The 25318-nt window shown below is 40.9% G+C and overlaps 1 protein-coding gene across 1 annotated transcript in view; it reads left to right on the top strand.

Moving 5' to 3' along the window:
- The window catches only part of ZNF704 (zinc finger protein 704), a 273034-nt gene that overhangs the window by 218332 nt on the left and 29384 nt on the right, over positions 1–25318 (top strand). Inside the window, exons 4-7 of the mRNA XM_053558995.1 lie at positions 73–305; positions 11568–11668; positions 16589–16856; positions 21193–21297. Of these exons, the coding sequence (XP_053414970.1) occupies positions 73–305; positions 11568–11668; positions 16589–16856; positions 21193–21297 (707 nt within the window). The remainder of the gene's footprint in view (positions 1–72; positions 306–11567; positions 11669–16588; positions 16857–21192; positions 21298–25318) is intronic.

Here is a 25318-nt window from a genome sequence, read left to right as displayed (position 1 = left end):
AGTGGGCTGCGGTGGTTTCACTGGAGCAGCGTCAAGGCCCGGTTTCCCGTGTTCCCCTTGTGTCCGGCGCAGAGGGCCTCAGCGGATCCTGGAAGGAGGGTGGCTACGTGCCTTCCAGCACCAGCAGCAGCGGCTACTGGAGCTGGAGCGCCCCCAGCGACCAGTCCAACCCGTCCACGCCGTCGCCGCCGCTGTCAGCCGACAGCTTCAAGCCCTTCCGCAGCCCCGCGCAGCCGGACGATGGCATCGACGAGTCAGAGGCCAGCAACCTGCTCTTCGACGAACCCATCCCCAGGAAGAGAAAGGTTGGTGTGTCAGCCTCCCGGTTTTCTGTTCTCAGGAGCAGGGAGGTTTTCCAGTCCCCTTGGAAGGGCCTGTGTGAGCTTAGTGAGGGCCCCCGAGACCCACGTCCCCTTTCCATAAACAGAAGCAGTCTTTGCTCCCCTTTAGTGTTCTTTGGAATTTCAAGATAAATTGTCATAATTAAAGACATTTAAAAACAACTAAAATATTGACATGTTTTCTCAAAGTGCACACCCTCTGACCCATCCTCTGGTTAAACATTGCAAACCTAAGACTTACCAGGATTTGGAAGTTAGAAATTTGGACTTGAGGCTTAGTTTGCTATTAACTCACTCTGTTTCTGGGACTTATTTTTTTGGTATATAAAATGTAGTTAATATCTTTTGCTCTTTTCTGCTTCAGTCAACCTTGAAGAGTTATTGAGGAAAGTATTTTGTGTCTCATTTTTATATAACCATCTATAAAATACACATGAAAGTTGACAAGTATGCCTGTACTTACACACAGAAAATTATATTTACTAAATAAAAAAGGCGGCTAATTAATTTATTTAATAAATTAACTTATTGCACTTTTATTTAATCCTCCCAGCAGTCCTATGCAGTAAGTATTGTATTTCCATCTTGATGTGGGCAAATTGAGGGTCAGGGACAGGATACATTTAACTAGCCCTTAACAGACAAATTAGGAAGGGCCAGAGGGGTGAGATCAAACCCTGATCTTTAGGGTCAGATCTGCCTGACCCTAAAGTTCGTATTCTTTTCATTCTTGTATTAATTCAGGTATATTTAAATTATTATGTTATTGGCAATTTTTCAAGAACATTTTTATTTCATACAGTAAAGCAATACTGCCACTAAATCTAGAAGAAATTTTGGCATTTTAAAAATCACCATGTAAATATAAAACTGCCCTTTTACATATTAATTTTTAAATTTTGTATGGGTACCCTCATCATTAATGACTGTTCACAAACAAAAATCCACACAAAGCCCTAAGGACTGCAGTGCAACCTTTTTTTCTCCCCCAGTTCATTGTAAGGAGGAAAACAAAGAGATGGCATTGATCCAGCCCCTTCCCTCGCTGCGTCTCTCAGCGTCATTCAGCATGGGTGGCAGAGTGCAGGTCGGGCAACTGCTCTCTCCCTGGTGTGTCCGTAGGAATAAGGGCCAACATTTTTTGCCCAAAGAGGACATTAACGTAATTAGTTCCCTGCCCTCCCAGAGACAGTGACCTGAAGAGTTGCTATTTCACATCAGTTTATCCTGAAGGAAGGCTGGAGATGTTCTAGCATCCTGTGGGTCCCCAGGGACGCCGGGTCTTCGCTTGCCCAATCAAGGAGAAAGGCTGGCCCTTGTATGAGCGTATACCTGCCAATGGGTGAAGTCTTGTCCTTTTGTTTCAGGCCGCACAGACTTTCTCTCTGGGGTTATCTGCATGTGTAGTCCTGACTAGTGTGGCCCAGTGTTGTGAGGAGGACTCACAGTACAGGGAACCTCAGTGCTTTTAAGGTGCATTGATGAAATCTTGTCACAGCCTTGCATTTTCTAATGTAGCAATTGCGCCAAAAATCACACTCCTATATTATAATTAGGTTTCATTAGTCACATTCATCAAAGGTCTACGGGGTTTAACTAAACAAAGAAATAGGCCAGTCACCAAAGGAAGAAAAAAGAAGCATTTACTTGAAGGGCACAGGTCTACTCACAAGAGCTGGAGATAGTAGGAATGAATGAATGAGAATGAATGAATGAATGAGTATTTATCCTTCTTTCATTATTTCTGCCTCTATCCAGACTCTGGATTTCTCAAGGGTGATACCAGTATGATGAAGCTCATAGTCACTCGTTTTTAGTGCATGACTCCTACACAGGCCAGGTTAAATTTAAAGTTACTTTGAATAGAGAAAATAAGAAGAAGCAAGACTGTTGCTATTCAGTTTTTATTTATTAAGTGAACCAATATTGCCCATCAGGCAAATGCTTATTGCCCTGAGAATAAAATATAATTCCTTCCTTTAAGGTGTGGAAAGTGGGTTGGGTGGAGATTGATGTGTAATGAGGCATAATAATTATGAGGGAGAAGTGTTATGTTCATGACAGAGTAGAACATAGTAACGAAAATACAGTTATTTTAGATTTTTTTTAAATCATGTTTCAAATTTTCTTAAACCAGACATTATGTTCCAGTTGGTAGAACTTCCTGAGTTCATCTTATTTTTCCTCTCCATTCCCTTAGATTCATAATACCCATTTGAAACCATGGGCAATTGTGATAGTCACGTGTTCTATCAGGACTATTAGAGAACCTTCTAGATCAGTGCTTTCCAAAATATAAGTTTCAGTCCACTGGTGGGCCATCAGTGAATTTAATGACTTGTGAATAGCTCTCTTTAATTAATAGGACAGAATGAAGTGCACTGTAGGAGATAAGGATAAGTATTATTCCTCCATGTTTTGGTTGTATACTCGTGAGTGAGTATGTAGTATGCAAAATGTATTTCTTATTGTGGCTCATTATCAAAGTTTGGAAGCTTCTGTTCTGTGTTAGAGTATGAAGAGACAGTAGACATGTGGTAAATTAAGATGCCCTAATTGGAAATCAAAAGCTCCATGTTTTCAACTCAATTCTGCTACCCTGAGAATCTAAGAAAATCTTTTCACTGCTCTGATCTTGAGCTACTTCATCTGCAGAACAGGCAAACAGGTATTATTACATCTCTCCCAGGACAATCCTGAAGATAAAATGTGATCATAAATACTAGAGTCTGGTAAGTTTTTGATAGGACGTCTGAATCAAGGAGGAGGGACTTTGGCAATATCTAACAATGCAACAATGATCCTGACCTCCTTCCTCTTGTTGGAAACTATCTTATCTCTTCTCCCATCTCCTCCTTCCACATGCACAGATGCCCACTTTCACCTCTTATGGAGATCCATGCTCCAATTATGGAAAGATGAGAGTGTAAGGTGCATTGCAGGCTTTGTCTCTTATTATCGGTAATGGGAAAGAAATATTTGCTGATAGTCACTATATTTGCATACTTACAGTTTACTAAATGCTTTTAAATGCAGATTTTCATTTACTCATCATGAAAATCCATATTCCTATTCCCATTTTTCAGAAGAGGCTCACTGAGATTATGTGAATTATCTAAGGTTGTGTAGTTTATGACGTGGCAGAGAGAAGACCAGATTAGTTGAAAGAGCAAAGAAGAAACTCTTTAGGCAAGTTAATCAAAGAATTCACATTTCTCTCTGCCCAGAGAGGAGAATAACAAGGAGAAAAACTAATCAGACACCATACATACGGACAACATTACATGGCAGTGTGGGAGCAGGGGCAGAAGGTTCAGGAAGAAACTGAAAGCAGATGTAGATTGCAGGCTGTCTCCTGGAGAGCTCACTTCCTACATGAAGTATACACATTGCCCTTGAGAATCTGCAGCCAAGGTAGATGAGAATGTGAGAGGGGAAGTGAAAGGCTTCTCTCTCCTGATTCTGGAGGTCAGCCAGACAACTTTGTCAAGCCCAGTTCAGGCAGAATTTTTTCCTTTAGGATTTCAAGACAGACGGATGGACAGAACTTCCAAGCTCAGAAAAAAACAGCAGTGTGTAAACCCAGGACTCCCTGACTTTGGGGAAGTGCAGTTCCCATCATGACCACAAGGTGATGCAGTGACCCTAAATACGACCACTCCAGAGTGTCCCTGGTAGAGAATGAATCTTAAGGAAGGCTGAGTGTTAACGGTCAATTCCATGAGACTCCTAGAAAATCAAGAAATGCTGACAAGTATTTACTGGTGGTTCTGTCAGATTCTGGGTTCTGTGCATTCTGAAATTGGCGTGCCAGCTCCAGTACTTATGTAACCTTTAAGCAACTCACTTGGCCTCGCTCAGCCTTCATTCCTTCCTAGGTGTGAGATACAGACAATGGTGGCACTCTGGTTTTTTTTTTAAGCACCATACATACTCAGTACTTATGGTGGCACCATTATTGATGTGGCTGTTACAAAGATATTTGAGAAGACTGGTGAGAAACAATAAAATGATAGATGCTAATACTTTGCTTTTTATTTTTCCCCATTTGGCAACCACCTGAATGGGAAATCTGAGAAGCATAGGTGTAGAGAAAGGTGGGTCAGGATGGCAGCAAGCACCTCATTGACTATGCCCCTGCCACAGTAGCTCAGGACCACTCTGGACCCCCAGACACCCTGTTCTCATTTTGACGTGCATTGAAAGGCCCTTCTAAAATGTATGGGGCAAGCATAGCAGTGACAATAACAGAAATTGGGGGCATATAAGAAACCCTGACTCAGGACTCCACATTTCAGAACCTCGGCAACACCTCGGGGGCAATTACTCACATTCAGCCCTTCCTCATTTGCATTTCCTTCAGAAGTGTCTTGACCATGAACAGTTTTCCCTGTGTGTTGGGGAGAATGTGAAGTCAGTGAAGAAAGGACTGAATTAACATCAGGTGCCTCAACTACATTGTACAGTAGTAAACAATGAATTAATCATTTGCTCCACTCTGCATTTTTGATCTTTCAGAACCAAAAAGCAGTGAATCACTTTAAATTGTGAATGACTGCTCCAAAAAGAAAACAAACTCGTAAAGCCCGCAGGAATAAGCATGTTGCCAATCTCTCTGCTGACTTAATTCCTAACCCACTAATTTTGAGCAGAATGCCTCCTGCAAGAACTGCTTCTCCAGAAAAAGACCCATCTGTTAGAACTACTGGGGAAGGTGGTGCTCAGTACAGCAGCTTGGGTCAACTGCACGGATTTCACAGTGATGACACAGCATCCTAGCCAAGCAGGGGAGCTGACTGGCCTCATGGACAGAACTGAGGATAAAGCAGAGAGGAATCTAGGCAACTTAGCAACAGGATCTTAGAATAACTTGCTATACAGTATATATATACTGGGACATTGGTGCTCCAAGGACTTCGGGATCTTCTAGTCTAGTGTCAACTTTTCCAAATTGGAAGACTATTCAACCATGTCTAGAAATGTGCAGGCATCCCCAGATAGGAGATGCACTTTGATAATTCATGGATTGAGAAAATATAGAATGACCTGCAACCTATTAATTCAGGAATCCTAGTGTTACTGTTGCAGAAATCATTTTAAATCAACCTTATTTAGATAAAATTTTTCACACAACAAAATGAACCCATTTTAAGTATTTGACTAATACTACCTGAATAAACACCACTCTAATCAAGGTCAACACTCCTGTGACTGTCTGTGTTCAAAGGTGTCCCCAACTCCATACAGGCAACCACTGATCTGACTCCCATCACTATAGGTTAATGTTGCCTACTGTAGAACTTCAAGTGAATAGAATCAGACAGTGTGTATTTTTGGTGTGCAAAATACCAAATGTTGGCAAGAGAAACTCCCACTCATTACTGGTGGGAATGTAAAATGGTACAACCACTGTGTAAAACAGTTTGGCAGTTTCTGACAAAGTTAAATATATGCTTACCATATGACCCAGCCATTCCTCGCTTAGGTATATATTTACCTAAGAGATAAGAAAACACATGCCCACAAAAGGATTTGCAGACAAATGTTTATAACAGCTTTATCTATTATCACCCCAAACTGGAAGCAACCCAGATGTCCATCAACAGGCAACTGGATAAATACATGTGGTATGTTCATACAACACAGTACTACACCACAATAAAAGAGAGCAAACCACGGGCACAGGAAATAATAAATGAATCTCCACATTATGCTGAGAGGAAAAAAAAAAAAAGACACAAAAGAGTATGTTCTGTGTTACCCCATTTATGAAAATCTTTTTTATTTTTTATTTACTTTTCACCATAGCATCTATACACAGTGAGAGATGTTTAATATATGTTTGGTACACATTTGAATTCACCCACAATTACTTTGCACTAAAACCCTACATACTTTGAAGATCCCAAACCTCTCATTTTGTTCACTCCACTCATTTTACAAATAGAACAGTAAAGCCCAAAGAGGTAACATATTTAAGACTGCTTTCTCAATTAAGGAAAGAAATGGAACCCCTGCCACTTTCTAGGCAGCGACTTAGTTTTAAATACAGCAGTTCATTTGTCAATCTCCTAGCACCTGCTGAGGGTCTGAGGAGACTTCATGACCCTGAAAGAGCCACTGGAGTCTCCACCAAGGGACATGAGTTTTCATGGGTGAGGCTGAGGTAGTATGTATAATGCAGCTAACTCATCTGCACAGAGTAAGTGGACCTTCTTTGTCCCTCAAAGACCTTGTTCCTCTCTGGGGAGACTTGGATATGTATAAGAATACCTCCCTACTCTAGAAGACACACGTCCATGCACATGCACACACCCCAATTGCCAGAAAAAAGCAAAAACCTGAAGGTCTTCTCAGGTGCCTTAGAACATGGTATTAACCCCAGGCTGCTATGTGGTGAAGTGATGTTCGTGTACCTCCCTTCTGGGAATGTAGCTTTAATTGGACTTACGTGGTATAGGCGCGTTATATAATTCTGCAAACTTCAGCTATGTTTCCACTCTCAGAACTAAAGGTAACCTTTAGCAGTCATCTTGTCTGGGTTCAGAATCAGTCTGGGTTCTGTCAGGAAAATAGAAGCTACCGCATGTATCCAAGTATGAAACTATTTAAAAAGAACTGAGGCTTGCTGTTGAAAGGGCAAGCAGAGAGATCGGGGAAGCCTTGCCCAAAGATCTCAGCCTATAGTCCCAGAGCAGTTGTTCTCAGAGACAGCCTAGAAGCTCCTGAAGAGGTGAAGAATCTTGCCAAGCACGGTGACCCCCATCACAGAGTTGGGTGTTTCTAAAGAGCATGGCTGGAAGCTGCCACGCTGCTCACTCTGGGCATATGTGAAACACCACCACGTGTCTGCTTGTATCTGCCCAGAGCCTCAGCTACTCCTGGGGCAGTTGTGCATGCAAAACAAGGTGAATGCATGGAAGTTCCTAGCACAGGGCCAGGCAAAGAGTGGTTCCCAATCCACGATGGTCTCCCTCTACCCTTCCTCTGTCCCTTCTGCTTTATATGAAGACCCTTCTGTTAAACTGAAAGTCTTTGTTGGCATCGGCTTTGGTGTTCCCAACTGCTTTCCATTATGAGTGAATTTTCAGCTGTTGCTCCATGAGCTTGAGGACATTCCGGCTTTGTGAACATCTGTTAGAGCTGTGAGGAGGAGCCAAGGTTGAAGCACAGATGGGCCCGTTCAGACTTGGCTGCGGCTGCAACTCTGCCAGCAGCTCTGCTTGGTTTGGCTTCCTCGGGCGAGGTTGGACCCATGTGGCAATCTGGGCGTTGTTTATTTAGCTATTTTTTCGTGTTCTCCTCCTCCCATGGCTTGCTTTCCTTTAGTATAACAGCAAGTAGTCTGTCTATAGACAAAGGATTTGTTTCAACTGGATGTAGTTAGGGGACTTTGAAAAGATAAAGTTAATGGGGCTCAATGCTTTGACGCAAGAACATCTTGGCCTATGTAGAGAGAAGCCATTCGATTTCATTAAAGATGAGATAACTCTGCTAGTATACTTTTGTTTTCCAAAATTAGTCGAGAAGTATGAGTCAGTATGAGTGAAAAATATTTTTTAAAGAACTTTTTAAAAATAGGACAGTTTTTAAATTTGGAAGTTAGCATAAGATACCACTCTGTAATATTTCCAATATATAGCCATATATGTTTATTTGCCTTACCTATTCCTCCCTAAAAAAGGTTGTTACCAGTATTCTTTTATAACCTGCTTTCCCCGTATCAGTCAGGATCCTGGCATGGAGCAGGTAGCACATTCAGATGGAGTGCTTGAGAAGAGTTTATAAGAGACCCTTTGCAAAGAGGTAGACAGGGGAGGGTTGGTGCAAGACCCCAGGGGCTAACGACAGGAAAGGCCATTGCCACCCCTAAGCATGAAGAGGCACGTAAAGAGAAGGCTTTCCAGAACCCTGCAGGTTACCAGGACTATGGAAATACAGCCAGGGAAGAGGTCACCCAGCAGAAGTGGTAGCTTTTAGAAGAGAAGCGCAGCCACTGCCCACCTCAGGCCTAGCAGAAAGTGGATCAGGAGGAATGAATGCCCTTCTGTTTTCCAAAATCTCTCTGCCTCTCAGCCTCCTGTAGGTGTCTCCCATTGACTATATCTGACCATAAATCCATGGACAAGGTAATTCATGGGTGCAATGTGTGAAGGTCAACCTCCCTGGGGTGCTGAGCCTGGCATAGAAAGGAGCAGTGTGGACCTGTAGGGTCAAATAGAGGTACCAGCCATCCCCTTTATAGATGGGCACTGGTTCATTTATAACACAAAGTGTCTAAGATAATAGTGTTAAGTTATATGTTTTAAATATTATAGCGCTTTGAATTAAAAATATCAAGGAGGATTCCTTTTTGTGAACCTTGAAGTTTGGAGTAAGAGTTAAATCACCTCTTCTGGTTCATCTTACATCCATTGTGATCCATCTGTAGATCAGGGAGCCTGAAACTTATGAACTATCTCCTTAGGAGAAAGGAGAAACTCAGTCTCACCAGGACCATGTTGTGGGATTTGGGGGTTTTGTTGTTGTTGTTCTATTTATTTTATTTTTTTTTTTTTTTGAGATAGAGTCTTACTCTGTGCTGGATAAAGTGCGGTGGAGTCATCATAGCTCACAACAATTTCAAACCCCTGGGATCAAGTGATCCTCTCACCTCAGCTTCCCAAGTAGGTAGGACTGTAGGCATCCACTACAATGCCTGACTATTTTTTTTTTTCTATTTTTAGTAGAGACTGGGGTCTCTCTCTTGCTCAGGCTGGTGTTGAACTCCTGAGCTCAGGGGATCCACCCACCTCAGCCTCCCAGAGTGCTAGGATTAGAGACGTGAGCCACTGGCCCCAGCACAGGACTGTGTATTTCAGTCTCCTAATTACATCTTTGTTTCTAATATTCTTTGCAGCCCTCTAAGAGCTTTGGCTCTAGCCCCTTACAGCTCCTGCTCTGATGGCTCCACACTGCACACTGCAGGAGTAGCATTGCTGGGTGTGGTGCCAGGCTATATTGCTGTGCTGTGAATGCCAGGACTAGGCAGAACCTGTGTGACACAGTGGCCACCGGGCTCACCATGCCCATGTGGACCCTGGGCTCCTTCTGTTGTCATTGATCTGCTCAGGCAGACTACAGCAACGTGCTGCCAGGCTTTGTCCTCTACTGGCCATGCCAAAAGCAAGGATTCACCAACACGTGAACACTCCTTAATTCAAGTGCCTTTTTTAATTCAGAAACCTAGAGAAAGTCTTTAGTGGGAGTGGCTGTCTTGATAAGTCATCTGAGTACTGATCCTGTCGGTAATAGCCAGATAAGTTGCCTTCTAAATGTGTAAATGATTGCTTCGGAAACCTGGGAATGGGATGGCGGGAACCACAAGTACTTGATGGAAGAACTCCTAGTAGATGTGTAAACCAAGCCACATCAGTCACGTCACTTCTGAGAAGGACGCTGCTGCTACGTGTGTTGGTCAGGGTGGCTTACTGTTGGAACAACCCTTTTCCAAACTTCAGTAGCTTATATCCAATAAAGGTTTATTTATTTCTCCTGTCACAATCTAGTCACGTCAGTGGAGATGGGGAAGGAGGTGGGGTGTCTCTGCTCCAAACAGCCCTCCAGGGCCCCAGGCTTCTTCCTTTTAAGGCAAGGGTTCTTAACTGAAGTCCACAGGGCCTGGAAGGGGTACGCAGAATTCAGGGGGTCTGTGAACTTGGATGGGGAAAAAAGTATATCCTTATTGTTACCGAACTTTTAACTATAATTTAACATTTCCTGCGATAATGATTAAACTGTGATTAAACTATCAAACTGTAGTAGCATTGGCACAACCTATGGCTCTAATCCCATTAGAAATCATAGATATTTCATATCACATTATAATTTTAGTAGATATCATGAAATATCATTTATTCTTGACACTATTTTGAAACTATGATAGTGATTAGACCCACTTCAAGATCTTATTATTATATTTAATCTGTTAGAGTACATGTATTGCCATATCACAAAATACCATTGTTTTTATAACTCTATTTTAATATACTTGCTTTTCTTTATCATTTATGTATTTTATTTTAAACATTAAAAAATACTATTCCGAGCACAGGTCCATAGGTTTCACTGCACTTCCAAAAGGGTTCATGGCAAACAAGATTAAGAACCCCTGGTCTAGTGGTTCTGCTGTCCCCTCAAACCTTGGGTGCCCTTTTCATCTAGTCAGCAGAATGGGCTGGGAATAACCTTGGGGAGTTTGGGGTGAAGCTTATGAAGAATGTCACTCCTCCCCACATTTTGTGGGTCCTAATTCAGTCATATGAGTCCACTTGACTGCAAAAAAGGCTGGAAAAATGAGGGCTAGCTCTGTGCCCAGGAGAATAAGGCAGCGGGGCCTGGTGAGTACATGGAAGGGACTTTAACCAAGCCCAAGAGAACAGTCAGCAAAAAGATGGCATCTCAATGACAAGAGACATCCCTGGAGAAAACTCATTACCTATAAAATTCACTCCAGGGAACATAATCATAACAATATAATAATAGCTGCTATTGGCTGAATGATTATTCCTATCACCAGTCAGCTAACTGATCCATTTCTATTACCTCATTTAATGCTCAAACCAACCTTATGAGACAGGTGTTATTATTGTTTCTACTTTATTAATAAGAGCACTGAAATTTTGAGAAATCAATCCAAAATCAGTATTCTCAATCACAGTGCTAGACTGAAACTTTCATTGAAGAAGGTGGGATTGCGTACAGGTGGAGAGGGTGGTCTCTGCAGGCAGACTCCCTGGATCCGTATTCTAGAGTTGCCAGTAGTCAGTGCATGGACTGGACACTTTTTACTGAAGCTCTCTGTGTACCTGTGAGATGGAGATTAATAAAGTACCTATCTTTTAGAGTTAAATGAGATAAACACTAATTTAACACTTAAAACAGCCCCTAGCACATAGTGAGTGCTCCCACAGGATGATAGCCACTGTTTTTTACAGTCTGAAAGTGCTGCTACCTTTCCCAAAGTGATCTGGAATATTCCAGCAGAGCTCAGTTTTCATGAAGGATGTGAGAAAATCAGGTCACCGAGATACCCACCAGCCTGGGGTGCCCTTGACTGGTGTTCCTAGTTATAGTCAGGAGTATGAGAAGCTGTTGCTTTTCTAATAAAGAGAATATGTCATGGTGACAGAAAGTAATGATAGAGAATAGTTTTCATTTTAATGTAACTTTCTCTCCCCTTTACAGAACTCCATGAAGGTGATGTTCAAATGCCTCTGGAAAAACTGTGGAAAGGTGCTGAGCACTGCAGCAGGTATCCAGAAGCACATCCGGACCATCCACCTGGGGTGAGACCCCTCCTTCAAAGTTGATGTAGTCTCTGCGAGTTCAGTCTAGGGACTTCTGCACTCAGGAATTGCACACCACACTGTACCTTGAAAATTCTGGACACTGGATGGCTTGGTCTTGCTAATCTCTAGAGCAATGTTTTTCAAGCTTTTTTAGCTCATGGCACCCTTGAACCTATAGTTCAATGTCGGTGGTGCACTTAAATTATAGTGATCAAAAAAAAAAAAAGAATATACCTATTGTGCTTTGAACTTCTTTTGAAAATAATTAATAATCTTTAAAATTTTTCGTGGCACCTAAGATTTTCTCGTTGAAAATCACTGCTCTAGAGAGATGGTCGCTGCAGTTTATATAGGCCACTATACTTATGGTATAATGTACTTATACTTTATAAGTACCTCTCACATATATTTTATCTTCGACCTTTACACATGACCCTGTAGAGCTGACATTATTATTCATTTTCAGAGGTATCTGTGGCTCAGAGCAGTGAGTAAACTTGGGAGGCTTTACAGTAAATCCTTCTTTTCTGGAGTGACCATCAGAGCTGTCATTGTACAAAGATCTGACAAGTTCACAAACTCACCACTGTGCACTTACATTGCCAGCACTGTACAATCAACTCAGTCATGTTTCATAACCTTGTATATCAGTGTCTCATAGCTGTGTTATTGTAGACACATACTGGTGTCTTGCCAAGTGGCATTCATGATTGTTGTTGTGTTTTGTGTGCCATACAATGACAGCTCTGATGGTCATTCCAGAAAAAAGCGTTCCAAAATTGCTCTGAAGGGCAGACTAGGCACTAGCCTTGGTGCATAGCTTCCCACAGGGAGTCCTTCAAAAGTGATCATAGTGATATTCAGCAATGAGGTGTGTAGCACTGTTTCTAATATGAGTTTGTGAACATAATTGTCAGGCCTCATATATAACCTAGAAAAGGTTGAAGAATCACACCAATCCATTCTGCCATTGATGTTCCTATAAATCTTGAAAATCTGGCTCTGTCACTTTCTGTTGCTTAAATAAGCCCTATATTTATAAAAATCTACACTTGTCCTCCTATTATATACTCTAAAGGAAAAATAAAATGAATCTTTAGGAGCCACAGTGCTTAGGGGTCACCTCGTGGGGGCAGTGATGGTCCAGAAGTCTTGTGCTATCACCCTGAGTCTTTCTTGTCTAGGAATATGGGATGCAGAAGGGACCTTGAGAAGCCATAAGCTATAACCAGTGTTCTTAACTCAAACACAGACAGGTGACCAAGCTCTTGCCTGCTTGGACACAGAAGAGTCCTTTTAACAAAACACAAGAAATAAACGAAACAATCATTTTACCCAGCAAGGAATAAATTTAGGAAATGTATTGTCCATAACAAGTAGTGTAGGCAGAAGGTAAAAATGGGTTTTAAGGTGATGTTGCCAATCTGTGAGGGTTGCTTTACCAGTGACTAGAGAGAAACAAGGATCTACCCCGCTAGCTTCAGGCTGACATTGGAGGATACACCAGGGCCTTCCAGAGCACACACCCAGAAGCACTGGAGTGTGGCCCAGCAATACTGGGCTTCTGCTCCCCTAGGCAGAGGGTCTGCCTTCATGGGGAAGAAATACCAGGTGGAATCCCTGCAGCAGAACACTCTCAGTCCTATTCCTCAAGCCTTGGGAAAGGAAATCCTGTAGTGTCTCCCCCTCAAGTCTCATTGTCAAGACAGTTTACAGTGTAAACAGTTCAGTTATTTAAAGGCTTTGAAGGAACTTCCCAAAGCTATATCCAAGAGGTAGAGTATTTGTTTTAAAGTATGCCTGTGTAGAAAATTCAATCCTATTCAGCCCCACTCAGAAGAACATGCTGGATGTGAGTATGTATGGACTGTAAGTGGTATCACGCCATTTTCCCTTGAGCTCCTGGGGTGCTCTCACAGTGGGTGGGATTCAAAATGCAGGCACTTTATTTGCTTCCTTGGAACCCCCTTTTTACTGATGTGCTTTTAGAATTGCCTTAGCAAAGTATGATTTATAGCCCTGCCAATCACTATACAGAACGGGTCTGGGTTAGCAGGACTGCACAGCCAACTTACGTTTAGGAAGCCCTGGGCCTGCGTCCTCTTGTGGACTGGGAGAAAGAACATGCTTCTGCCTTAATTCCTGAGCTCAATTACACATAGGATGATGAGACACTTTTTGTTTTTATTTTTTTGAGACAGAGTCTCACTGTCTCCCTTGGTAGAATGCTATGGCGTCACAGCTCACAGCAACCTCAAACTCTGGGGCTTAATTGATTCTCAGCCTCCCAAGTAGCTAGGACTACAGGCTCGTGCTACAACACCCAGCTATTTTTTTGTTGCAGTTGTTTAGCTGGTCCAGGCCGGGTTCAAACCCGCCACCCTCGGTGTATGTGGCTGGTTCTATAACCGATGTGCTATGGGCACCGAGTCTGATGGGACATTTTTAATGAGTGCTAGCTGTTAGGAAAGTGAGGAGGTTAGCATATCAGGGCCCAAAGAAGACACGTGCTTGTGTCTGACACAGCTGCAGCACGTACCTTGCCAGTATAAAAGGTACACTGCTTTTTCTCTTAACTCTCACTCCGTTCTTGTGTGCCAGGGGCTGGTCCTGATTTATCCTCACGTAGGACACACAATTTCCCCCAGGCCTGTGTGTCTATTAGTAGCACTTGGCAGCCGCAGAAATTCAGCCAGCTATTAACTGGAAAGGAAGTGGGGACAGGAATAGAACAGACGCTCATTCCTCATCCCACTCTCTGGGGTCTTTAATGGTATGCTGGTTGGAAAGTCAAGCCAGCCAGACCTGATACGGTACAAAGACGCCTCCCCAGACGCCTCAGCCTGAGAGCCCAGGGGAAATGGAACTAGGCTGAGACCAGCCTGAAAGGCCTGGGGAGGTGGGAGGTGGCTTTTTTATTTTAGATTCTGTGTAGGGATCAGTAGAAGGGAAAAAAATTGCTCTGAGTCAGGGTCTGCTGCTACTGCCTGACGCATCCATAAAATGTGTCCTGCTGTCCCCTAAAGCCAGGTCACTAGATATGCACCTCTTTTCTAGAAATTAACAAATCTAATAAAGGTTCTATGAGGTTATGGACAGTTACTTAATTTTATTCAAAACTTTCTGTGGAAAAATAAAATGTTCTGTGTCCCAGGAAGAACTTTGAAAATGCCCAAGAAAATGTTTTTCCTGATGATAGTAAAACTTAAGACCTTCTGACATTGTCAGCATTTTTATTTAGTAAGAACCTACTGCTTATTATGTGTCAGGAACATTTCTAAGCACTTTATACTTCCTCACTTAATCCTCACAACAATCATTTTGTGTGAGGTACAGAGGCTATGCAAAGGCTGCCAAAATCACACACACAGCTCGAAAGTGTCTGAGCCAGGATTTAAACCTAAGAGGTCCAACCCTAGAGTTCATGTTTTTTATTCTGTGCTTCAGCCTCAGCTTCAGTCATTCATTCAGCATTTAACAGGCATCTACTTTATGCCAAATTCACCAGTATGTGTGGGGTGGCACAATGGTGAATAAGAGGACCCAAAAGAATCACTATCACAGGGAGGTGACGGAGGGGTTAAAAAAAATGACAGAAAGGTGGAAAGTAATTCACTAAGGGGATGACCACACTTCAAAGGGAGCACAGAGAACTAACTAACTCTTAACCTTCAAAGTACATCCAGAATTTGACTAATAGTCATTTCCAGCTCTGTGGCCTGGCAGGCCCTGCTAAGACTCATCTGGATTATTACTGACAACAGCTCCTCCATGGCTTTTGCTCCTATTCTTGCCCTTCTGTCCTCAATTTTCTGGATAATATCTGCAGTGATTTGGATATTTCCTTTCAAAATAGGTTACATTTCTCAAAACCCCCAGTAGCTCCCATAACATTAACAACATGAATTAATGCCAATGCCATGGGCTACAAAGCCCTACGTAATCTGTCCTCTGCCCGGTCCTCACTCTTCTCATCACTCCCTTTTTGTGTCCTGAGCTCCAGCTTCTGGCCTTTCTGCCATCTTAGAAAACACCAAGCCTGCCCACTTGGGGTCTCTGTGTCACTCTTCCCTAGAATGTTCTTCCCATTGGATCCAGCCTGGGCTCTCCTGCATGCACTTCTCTGCTCAGATGTGACCTCTTCAAGAGCTTCCCTTGAACACAGTTTTAAAGTAGTGCCCCTTTCCCAACAACCTCTGCTAAGGATACTCTTTTGCTGCTTAATTTTTCTTGTTTTTTTTTTGTTTGTTTGTTTGTTTGAGACAGAGCCTCCAGCTGTCACTCTGGGTAGAGTGCAGTGGCATACAGCTCACAGCAACCTCTAACTCCTGGGCTTAAGCAATTCTCTTGCCTCAGCCTCCCAAGTAGCTGGGACTATAGGCGCCCACTACAACACCTGGCTATTTTTTAGTTGTAATTGTCATTGTTGTTTGGCAGGCCCGAGCTGGATTGGAACCCACCATCTCTGGTGTATGTGGCTGGCGCCTTAGCTGCTTGAGCTACAGGTGCTGAGCCTCCTTAATTTTTCTTTCCAGGACTTACCAATACCTAATGCATTAAGTATTTATTTTTTTATGAGTTTCTGGATTGCCTTTCCCACTAGACTAAAAGTTCCATCAGGGCAGAGTCTTACTGATGCTTTTTCACCATGTTATCAGGAGACCCTAGAACAGTGCTGGACATAATAGAGTCTTAGTAAATTTTTGAATTACTAATTGAATGAATGAATAAGCTGCTTTAAGGGGTCATGAAGGCTTCCGTGGAAGTAGATAGTTGAATGTTGTAAGATAAGCAAGGGTGCGCCAGGCAGACAAAAGAGACGAAAAGCATTTGAGACAGAGGTAAGAGCAAGAGCAAGATTTCATGGCACAAAAACAGATTGGCTTAGTAGGTTTGTTTTGCTGTCTTTTGTGCTAGGCGTGTCGGGGACTCTGACTACAGTGATGGAGAAGAGGACTTTTACTACACTGAGATCAAGCTCAACACAGACTCAGTGGCAGAAGGACTGAGCAGCCTGGCCCCAGTCTCGCCCTCCCAGTCCCTGGCTTCGCCTCCTACTTTCCCCATCCCAGATTCAAGCCGAACGGAAACTCCTTGTGCCAAAACTGAGACTAAGCTGATGACACCCTTGAGCCGCTCGGCTCCCACTACCCTCTACCTCGTGCACACCGACCATGCTTACCAGGTGACTTCCAGGGGACCTGAGAGTAATCACTCTGACCTTGACCAAAAGCAGTAGCTATCTGGTGGAGGAACAGTACCACACACAGCAACCCAGCAGCTGCATTTCTTTTTCTTTTTCTCCATTTAAAACCAAGATCTCACACGGATGGGGTTCCTATGGGTTATCCTCAGACTCCTCAGTGCTCACTGCAGACCCAGTCCCCGAGAGGTGTTAGGAGGATTACAATCCTTAATATTAGAAAACCCTCAGAATGGTGCCTTGGCACGTTGCATGAGACTCTGTTAAATAAAAAAACATTGAATCAATGAAAAGGTGAGCATTGGAAACTTTTGGTACAATAACAGAATCATCCTGCACCCCAAATCTTGGACTTCATGGGTGTTCAGACCTCTCATATTAGAGTAGTGGTGTTCAATGTTCTCCAAATAAACAGTGCCATCATCACCTGGGAGCTTGTTAGAAATGTAAGTTCTTGGGACCCCTCCAGACCTCCTGGCTCAGAAGCTGGGGACAGAGCCCAGCATTCTGTTGTAACAGGCCCTCCAGGGGATTCTGAGATTCTAGAGTCTGACCAGACCTTGAAGACAAATTCTGCAAGTTCAGGACATTGTTACGACTCCTTTTTTCCCCCCTCAACACATTCAAATTTTGAAAAAATTTTTTCCATAGTTCTTAACTACCTTATATAACTTGTAAAGATCTCCTTTACATACTTATAATCAGGTTCTCCCACCTTTGCTTTATTAAAACTTTTCATATAATTGAATAGTATCCAGTTAAGTTGAAGCACAGAATTGTTTCAGTCATTCATCTTGTTAGGTATTTACTTTTTAATCTATTCATTTTTTTAACCATCATTAATAACCCCACTATAACATCTTCATGCCTACAGCTTTTATTTTTTTCTTTAAATTTTCAAAAGAGTAATTGTTGAATCAGGGGATAGAATATGAATGAACAATTTATGGCTTTTCTTACATGTTGCCAAAATATTTTCTAGTAGTGTCAATTATAAAACCAAGTCACTAGCAAGTATGTTTGTAAACCTATAGAGGAAGAACTCAGCCACTTATTTAGCAGACTTAAACTCAAGAGCAATGGAATAAAGCTAACGATAAAATTATTTAGTATAATAAATTTTATTGTGATTTATTTATTATTATTTTTCAGCATTACACTTAGGTCAGAAACCACAGGCTTGAATCAATTTAATTCAATCATGTATACAGACACACATATTTAATTCAATTATACGCACACACACGCACACACATATACATAATGACAGGGTTGGAACATACACTAGGTGATCTAACAGGTCCCTCTCAAAGCATTATATATATATATATGTGTGTATGTGTGTATATGTATGTGTATATATATATATATATATACACACATATATATAACATGTATTATACTCATATTAGGACTTTTATGTTCATATATATTATTAACGTTCATCACAGAAAATATTAAAAACACAGCAAAGAATGAAAATTCAATTCTAATTCCAGCAACCAGACAGCCCCTTGTTGATATTTTTTGTATGTTCTTTAAGACTTTGTTTATATATGCACATTGTTTAAAAAGGATCCATTGTGATACTGTTTTTACTATGCTTTTAATTTAACATGAACATCTTCCCATGCCAATGAGTCTTCTCAACAACAGCATTTTAATTGATACATATGTTCATATTTATGGGGTACTGTAATATTTTGTTACATGCATAGGATGTATTATGATCAGGTCAGGGAATTTAGGATCGGATACTTATCATATCTATGTGGGAGGGACATTTCAAATCTTTTCTTCTAGCTATTTTGAAATAAATATGTTGTTAACTATAGTCACTCTGTTCTGCTATTGAACATTAGATCTTTTTTTTTAAAATCATATTTTACTTTTATTATTATGCTTGAAAAAACATCTTTAGAATTAGTTGCTGGTCAAATGTAAAAAAACTGAATGTGAAAGTAATATGCTATTTTGAAATAAATTTCTACTACAAGTATTTTCTTTTTTTTTTTATTAAATCATAGCTGCGTACATTGATATGATCATGGGGCATCATTCACTAGCTTCGCAGACCGTTTGGCACACTTTCATCACACTGGTTAACATAGCCTTCCTGGCGTTCTCTCACTGTATGTTTGTACCCATTAAACAACTCTCATCCCCTCTGCCTCCCTCCACACACACACATCTTTCCCCACCTCTGGTAACTATCAATCTGCTCTCTACTTGCGTGAGATCAATTGTTTTAGCTCCTGCATATGAGGGGTAATATATGTTTATCTTTCTGTGCCTGGCTTATTTCACTTAACGTAGTAACCTCCAGTTTTATCCATGTTGCTATAAATGACAGGATTTCATTGTTTTATATGATCAAATAGTATTCCATTTTGTACATATACCAAATTTTCTTTATCTATTTGTCCATTGATGGACACATTGATTTCATATCTTCACTATTCTGAATAGTGCTGCAATAAATTTGGGAGTTTAGGTATCCCTTTGAAATACTGATTGCCTTTCCTTGGACAAATATCCAGTAGTAGACTGTGAATTGTATGGTAATTTTTAGTTTTTTGAGACTAAATACTGTTTACCATAATGGCTGGACTGCCAGGCCCCATGGCTCACACCTATAATCCTAGCATTCTGGGAGGCTGAGGTAGGAGGATTACTTGAGTTCAGGCATTAAAAAACAGCCAGAGCAAGAGTGAGAACCGTTTTAACTAAAAGTAGAAAAATTAGCCTGGTGCCTATAGTCCCAGCTACTTGGGAGGCTGAGGCAGGAGGATCACTTGAACCCAGGACCTGGAGGTTGCTATGAGCGAGGTTGAGGCCAGGGCACTCTAGCCTGGGCAACAGAATGAAACTCTGTCTCAAAAAAGAAAGAAGAATGGCTGTACTGATTTACATCCCCACCAAGAGCATATAAGAGTTCTCTTTGCATCCTCACCAGCATCTATTTTTTTTTTTATCTTTTTTAATAATAACCATTCTTACTGGGGCAAGATGATACCTCTGTTGTTTTTTATTTGCATTTCCCTGATGATTGTGATGTTGAGTATTTTTTTCACACACCTATTGGCCATCTAATACATATATATGCTTCTGAAAAATGTCTATTCAGATCATTTGCCCACTTTATCATGGGATTGTTTGGTTTCCTGCTGTTGAGTTGTTTGAATTTCTAATACACATAGTCCCTTATCAGACGAATAGTTTCTGAATATTTTCTCCCATTCAACAGGTTGTCTCTTCACTCTGTTGATTATTCCCTTTTCTGTGCAGGTGCTTTTTAGCTTAATAGTCCCATTTGTCTATTATTGATTTTGTTGCCTGTTCTTTTGAGGTCCGTAAAATCTTTGCTTCCCCTACATATTCTCTGTGTTTTCTTCTAGTAGTTTTATAGATTCAAGACTAAGGTTTAAATTCTTAATCTTTATTGAATGAACTTTTGTATATGGTGAGAGACCTGGGTCTAGTTTCACTCTTCTGCATGTGGATATGCAGTTTTCAGCCCCATTTCAGCCCCATTCAGTCTGTCCTTTTCCCAATTTATGTTTCTGGCACCTTTGTCAAAAATGTTCGGTATAAATATGTGGACTTATTTCTGAGTTCTCCATTCTGTTTAACGGGTCTGTGTGTATGTTTTTATACCAAATACCATGCTAACAACATCATTTCTAATGGCTCTGTAGGTATATCATGATTTATTTACCTATTTCCCTAATACTAGACATTTGTTTTGTCTACAGTTTTGTTTTTTTTAAACAATATATGGTTGTGCAAAGAACATCCATCCTTGTGTGGTTCCCTTAGCACAAATTACTAGAAGTGGAACAGCTAATACACAAAACGCTAAGAATTTTGACACATTGCCAAATTACCCTTCCAAAATGTTGTACCAAACGACACACCCACCATCACAATATAAAAATGTATATTTTCCACTGTGGCAGGAATTGTATCTCATAGGTATAATAAAACATATATATATATATATACATGTGTATATATGTGTATATATATATATATATACATGTGTATATATGTGTATATATATATATATATATAAATTCTTTCCAAATATCAGCAGTCAAAAACCATATCCTTTTATACTTTAGATAGGTCACTTAGGTATAGAAAAAACTTATTTCTAACTACTCCCTTGGACCCTGTTTAATCTCGTATTATATAATTAGTCTAAGTTATTAATACAGCTGAAACTATTTCTGAGGCTCACCTTTAGTAGTGAGAGCTTAAGGCTCTGAGGGAAAATGTTCTTTTATAACAGCTTTCTCTGTTTTTTATTTAACAGGCCACACCCCCTGTGACCATTCCAGGATCAGCCAAGTTCACCCCCAATGGCAGCAGCTTCAGCATTTCCTGGCAGTCTCCTCCGGTCACTTTCACAGGCATTCCAGTAAGCAGGAAAACAAAAAAGCCAGAAATCTGGTCAAAGTCAATTTAGAGAAAAATCAGAATAAATTGAAGAAATGTGCAGGAAAAGTCGAAAGTCAGAATGCCAGAAGTACAATATTTTTTAAGTGACCTTTGTAAACTTATCAGCAAGGTAACCTTATTGTCCACAAAAAAGGTGTTTTGACTTATAGTTTAGAAAACTAGAAGAGAGTTTCAAATGTTGATAAACAACCTGGAAAGGCATTGAGATTTTTTGTGTATTGGTAGTATATTTGTATATTTCTAAAAGCCTATAAAATTAATAGCTGAACTTAGAAAGTCTAGAAAAGCTGGTGTTATTATTATAAATAACTTTATAAAGTTACTTTGAAATTATCATTTTGTAGGTATGTCATTTTGAAGACTCAAAAAAAATAAACTGATATCATTTTTTTCTTTCAAAGTCTGAATAATCCATCCTGATGGATATTTGAAAATAAATGAGTGCTGAAAAATGCAGATTTAAGTCATACATAAGAATCAATTTGGTATGTTAAATGATTGGTATCTGATAAGTCACCAAGAATTAACTTGATTGCTAATGACTCTTTTAAAAATATATTGGGTCTTTTATAGCTTATCATAAAGTAGCCATAGGCCTACACACTGCTGACGCTCAAGAGGTGTGTAACTCCTGATAAGGTTCAGAGAGTGGGTTATGATAACAGATACTGACCTTATTTTTCTCTTCTCCCCCTCACAAAAGTCTCTTATTGTCAACCACTGGCAACTCCTAGAGGTTTCTAGCAAAGTCCAAAGCCCTCTGTGGAGCTGATAAAAATGAAAGTGACTGAATGAATTATGCTGTGCTCTGTCAATGAATATTTATTAAATTCCATGGAGGAATACCCAACAATAAAAGCATCCTGCTGGCAGCAATTTGGAAAATGGTGGCTTATAGAAAATACTCCTGGAAAGAGAATTTTTAACTGAGCCATGGATCTGGAGTGATTATTTAAAGTTACCCATCTCATTGAACAGTAGTAACCACTAGTCCCTCTGCAAGGGTGACCTTGTCGGTAGACATTAGAAGAGAGCAGTTTGGATGCGGCAGTATTAGTTTTGCTTCTGGCAAAAGCATTGATCCACCCCCTCTGATATGGGTGACAGAGGTTAACCATCTATCCTTTTGGGGACTTTTTTTCTTTGGTAGGAAAAGACCTAAACTGACTCTCAACGTTACATTTGAGAAAACCCTTCTGTGTGAACCTAGAATGGCAGCTACAATTACAGAATTACTGGGACCTGCTGTTCTGCATCCTGTTGCTTCCTGCCTTTAACTTGGGAAGAATTTTCAAGAGCATATACCTTATTTCTCATCTGGTATAAAGACAAGCACAGCATGTAGATGAAATAGCCCAGTTCAGACATCTTTCCAAATGACCTCTGAGACCAACCAACCTGGGATATTTTTCTTTCCTTTGCTTTCTTAATTAAATCATCTCCTTCTGAAGTATAGGAAAATCATTCTGAGTAGTTTTTTACTAGCTGCACACCTTCCACATTTCCTAATATCTTACACAGTAGGATACCATAGGATGCTATATAGTGTTTCTCAACAAAGAAATGTTAAAACTCTGCTGTAGACACTGCATACCTCTCCCTTCATCTTGATGCCCTTGAGTTTTCACAGAGACCCCTCACTTCACCCTTATTTGGTGAATATGGGCATTCTAAACAAGAGATTTAACGGAAAATATATGAGTACAAAGTGGCTGAGTTCACTGGCTATTCCTATGCCAGCTTCGGATTTATTCTTTCACCAGAAATTTCCAGTCTTGCTGGTTATGTAAGCTGTTTTATTTAGCTAAGACTTTGGACGGTAAAGGCAATGAAGCTTGCCATTCCTATTTAAGGTAAGGTAAGGCTGGCAAGGATAGCAGTGGTATTTTCAAAGGTTTGTGTTTTACTCTAGAGAGATGAGAACATTTCGGCCAGGAATGTTCTTTACATTGCTAAAGTCTCTATAGATCAGTGGTTCTCAACCTTCCTAATGCCGCAAACCTTTAATACAGTTCATTTATAATACAGGTTGAGAACTGCTGCTATAGATGCTTTCAAAAAGTAGGTGGGTGCTTGTTCTCTTGCTTCTCCTGGCGGGCTGGCTCTAGTGATGAACGGTCCACACCACTTGCAGGACTGTCATAGGCCCACTGACTGGGTGCCAGCAACTGTCCCTGAATTCTCCAGGAGTGCCAGCCCAGCCCCTGGAAGACAAAGAGCCAGGTGGAGTCTAAGAACACGAGAATCCACACCTTCTAAATTGGTATAAGAGGGCTTTCAGATAGAAACACTAAAAAAGTTTTATAATGAAGTAGTATTTATGATGGTTTCAGCTCTGCCTCAACTGAAGAATTTATCAATTTTCATCTTATAAAATATCTTTTTAAAAATGCCTTTCTCTTTGTACTGCAAAACAAATATCCAAAGGTTGTCAACCCTGATCAGGGTTTACTTTTCTCTTGCATCTTTGAAAAATTCCTTTCTGAGTAATCCCAAGGGTTGTAGGATTTTATTTACTCGTTTGCCTTTGCTAGATTTCCTGAACACTGTAGGCTTTAATAAGTTCCCAGGGTAAAACCTCTTCCTGGAGGTGAATAGCCAAGAAGGCTGAACTACATATTCACAAATGTTAAGTGGAAGTTCAGTCTTTTCTAGCCTAAGGCTGGGGGAAATGTAGTGGAAAGAAGACCCTCACTTAATACAACTTTCTTTGACCTGTTTTTCCCTAATGACCTGCCTTTTCTTCTAATTATCTCCATTTCTTTCTCTGTCTTTTCTTTTTTTTTTTTTGGCCGGGGCTGGGTTTGAACCCGCCACCTCCGGCATATGGGACCAGCGCCCTACTCCTTGAGCCACAGGCGCCACCCCTTTCTGTCTTTTCATGAGAGAAAACTAAGAGCCTTGGCTTTACTTTTTTTTTTTCTTTTTTTAATTGAGAAAGAGTCTCATTCTGTTGCCTGCGTAGAGTGTAGTAGTATCTTCATATCTCACCGCATTGTCCATATCCTGGGCTCAAGTGATCCTCCTGCCTCAGCCTGCCAAGTAGCTGGGACAGGTGCCCGCCATAACACTCAGCTAGTTTTTCTATTTTTAGGAGAGATAGGATCTTGCTCTTACTCAGGCTGGAACTCCTGAGCTCAAGCCATCCTCCCACCACAGCCTCCCAGAGTCTTGTCTTCTTTATTGATTAACTTGGGCCACTATAACAAAATACCATAGAGTCAGTGGCTTAAACAACAGAAATTTATTTTCTTAGGATTCTGGAGGATAGACGTCCAAGATCAAGGTGTCTGCCAGTTCACCTCCTGGTGAGGGCTCTCTTCCTGGCCTAACGATGGCTGCCTTCTCACCATGTCTTCAGATGGCTTTTCCTCTACATATATACAATTGAGAGGGAGTGAGCAAGCACGCTGTTGGGGTACCAGCCTTCTGGTGTTTCTTGTAAGAATCCTATTGGATCAGGGCCCCACCATTATGACCATAATTAACCTTAATTATTATCTTAAAGGCTCTGTCTCCAAATACAGCCACACTGGTGGGTTAGAACTTCAACATATGAATTTTGGGAGAATGCTACCATTCAGTCCATAACAACTGCTAGCAAGTTAGTAGGAACTAGTCAGCCTGCTGTCCAGTGGAAGTTCTGGGCTTCAGGCTACTGGGGAGATCTCCAAATCTGAAAGGGCAGCAGAAGAGCAATGCTTTATTGTTAAGTGTTTAGCTGGGCTTTTTGTAATGCTTTGAGGAAGGATTCAGAATAGTATAAGAGGTTAAACCCAAGCAAAATATCTGTTTTCTTCTTCTTGAGAGAGAGAAAATTATGAAGAAAAGAAATTTCTGCATCGTATTTCCCAAAAGGCATATCTGTATTACTGTTCTGATGTGAGACTTGGTTACAAATCCTGGCTCTGGCATTTATGAACTGTTCCCTTTAGCTAGTCATGTGGCCTTTTTGAAGTAATATCCTCTACTCTATTATT

The sequence above is a fragment of the Nycticebus coucang genome, chromosome 13, assembly GCF_027406575.1.
Source record: "Nycticebus coucang isolate mNycCou1 chromosome 13, mNycCou1.pri, whole genome shotgun sequence".
NCBI lineage: Eukaryota > Metazoa > Chordata > Mammalia > Primates > Lorisidae > Nycticebus > Nycticebus coucang.
This window is presented reverse-complemented; position numbering and strand designations above follow the sequence as displayed.